The sequence below is a fragment of the Echinops telfairi genome, unplaced genomic scaffold (assembly GCF_000313985.2).
Source record: "Echinops telfairi isolate 266 unplaced genomic scaffold, ASM31398v2 ScPeMD7_7458;HRSCAF=8496, whole genome shotgun sequence".
Classification (NCBI taxonomy): Eukaryota; Metazoa; Chordata; class Mammalia; order Afrosoricida; family Tenrecidae; genus Echinops; species Echinops telfairi.
The window spans coordinates 15,208,512-15,211,168 of NW_022111358.1; the positions used below are offsets into that span (position 1 = coordinate 15,208,512).

Here is a 2,657-nt window from a genome sequence, read left to right on the forward strand (position 1 = left end):
CTAATTCTTATTGACTCACATCTCCCTTTTCTTAACCAAACTAAATAGGCATAAAAACACATATAATTTGTTTAAAAAAATTAGCTGCCAACTGTTTTTCTCCTGTGTGTTTTTAAATTAAAAACCACAAAACTGCTTTAAACTGATCTAGAAGATACGTTAAGCAAATACTATATTGCATATATATTGACATTAAAATCTCCAATTCCATTGAATCACCATTTAAAAAGAGGTACCTTATAAAATGTAATCAGCTAGAATTTGTGTATGTTCACTTCTGCACGCTTATCTAGCTGGTGCTGTTGTACATCAAGTCACTATCTTGATGTGGGGAAAGTTACCATAACAAGATTTGTATCACTCAGCAAGTTGTTTCACAGTATAGAGCTTTAACCGAGTCAAGTATGCATTAATATTTTGGATGAAAAAGTTTTTGTGTAGATGACATTCACTTAAATCGGTCTCTCATCATCCCAAGAATAAAATGGTCGGAAGAGAAAACTCTAACTCAGATACCAGGATGGTAAACCAAAGAAGAGTACTTTTTTGCAATTATATTACATCAGTTTGCAGATTGTTTCTAGATAATTTAATTGATCATTTTGCTTTGAAAATAAATTCAGAAATAACATTTTTAGAAAATTTTAAATTTGGGGACAAAAATAAGGTTTTCTCTTAACACAATTATACATTTACTTAATATAAACTTGTTTTACTATAAGGACTTTAAACAGAAATGAGAGAAAATAGAAGTATCAATCAAGTATTTATGTCTTTTTCTAGAACTGATCTTTATTAGGAAACTGTAGCCCTACTCCCAATAAATATCAACACTATCATGAAATATAACAATTATTGTCCAAATACTGAACTCCTGCAACCAAAACACACTTAGGGTTCTGGAAATCACAGTGCACACATACTACTACCACTTCCCACAAAAATAACAACAACAACAACAAACCAGATCACGTGTAGGGCTGAACTGGCTAAAAAACACTTATTGTGTTACTGCTTTAAGAACTCCCCGGAGCACTTTATAACTCATTAATTGCACATTTTCCTTAGGAGGGAAACAAGGTCCTCTTTCAGTCACATAGGCATAGGGAAACCTCAAAACCCAAAGGCCATCAGGTGGGAGAGTGATTTCTTGCTTCTCTGGGTAAAATACTGGGCATGGTGGTGGGCCTGGCTGAACCTGAAAAACAAAACAAGATGTATGGATTGTGATGAGTTGTATGAGCCCCCGGTAAAATGATTAAAAACAAAAAAGAAGCTCCCGAAAGATAAAGACCTCAACAAATAGGTTCAAAAACTGCATAAGATTAATCAGGTCTGGGTGCAGTTAATTTTAAATATTATCCTACTTTTCTGTAGGATTTTAACTTCAAATTCTATTTCTGAGCCAAATGACTTTACATACTGATTTACATAGCCACAATAATAAAAAATGAAATAAAATAGTAGTTCTAGAAGATATCTAAAATTAAGATCCATTTAGTGAAAGAATCCAAAACAAGCATGAACATGTTTTTTTTGGGGGGGGGATGTGTATGTATGTCAAATTTCTTACCTGAGGCATTAGTATGATCTGCAAAGGAGCATCAGGAACCACCACAAAAAGCCTCATAAGTTGAGCATAATGTGGTTTTAGCCCTCGACCCTGAGACGATGACAGGATATATAAGGGCATATCACTATTGAGGGCTTTTAAAGCTGACTCCTTTGGTCCACTTCCCATTACTTTCATTACTTTGTCAGGTCCCGAACACATGAATCTTCGGCCTCGGGAGTCTTCATATTCAAAGCCCACAAAAGCTCGCGCTATGTCATCCCTCCGTCTTCCCCTTCCCATCACAACTGCACTTCTCTTTCCAGGGATAGCCTTATTTGGAGCAGGCCATGAATTTGTGTCTAAATCTCCTTCATCTTCAGCTCTGGTCCTGATGACAATGTCCCAAGGCATAAGATAGTTTGTTCCTGGAATGAAGCCCTGTTGGTCCAAACCTGTATGAAAGTTATAAGATTTAGCAGGGCCTAGTTTAACCAAAGACCAGCTGGAGAATTTGGGTAGAAGACCTTTAGGGCAATTTGAATGTAGCATGCCTGGCAGATATTCAACTGTAGATGCCTGCCTATCGACTAAGTTTGGTCTCTTCTCTGTCTTTACTTCTCCTTGACCGTGAACTTCTGGGTTGTCTCCTCCTGCTTGTGGGTCAGCTGGATAGGTACCTAGGCTATCTGTGGACTGGCCTAAACTCAAAGCTAAGCTCAGGCTTGTGCTCTCTCCTTGGGTTTGAGGTTCTTTTTCTTTAAGTTTATCCGCATCTGCATCTGCAGGGGCAGGAGATGACTCATTTTTGGCAGGAGCAGGATCTGGAGTACTTGGTTCAAATATTGGGAAATTGATATGATCCAATTTTCCACAACATTTTTCTTCTAGGAGCTATGGAGAAAAAAACAAAACAAAAATGTCAGCTTTTACCCAGGACAGATGAACCCCTCAGGACCAGTGGAGAGAGTGGCGATACCGGGAGGGTAGAGGGAAGGTGAGGGAGAAAGGGGGAACAGATGACAAGGTCTACATATAACCTCCTCCCTGGGGGATGCACAGCGGAGAAGTGGGTAAAGGAGACATCGGATGGTGTAAGATATGA

General features: G+C 38.2%; 1 protein-coding gene across 1 annotated transcript in view; it reads right to left on the bottom strand.

Annotated features, from left to right (window-relative positions):
• Window positions 1–6: 6 nt before the first annotated feature.
• Window positions 7–2,657, bottom strand: part of SMG8 (SMG8 nonsense mediated mRNA decay factor) — a 5,599-nt gene continuing 2,948 nt past the window's right edge. The window contains exons 3-4 of the mRNA XM_004707014.2: window positions 1,574–2,446; window positions 7–1,198 (exon numbers count right to left, since the gene is read on the bottom strand). Coding sequence (XP_004707071.1) covers window positions 1,001–1,198; window positions 1,574–2,446 — 1,071 coding nt within the window. The 3' untranslated portion in view covers window positions 7–1,000. The remainder of the gene's footprint in view (window positions 1,199–1,573; window positions 2,447–2,657) is intronic.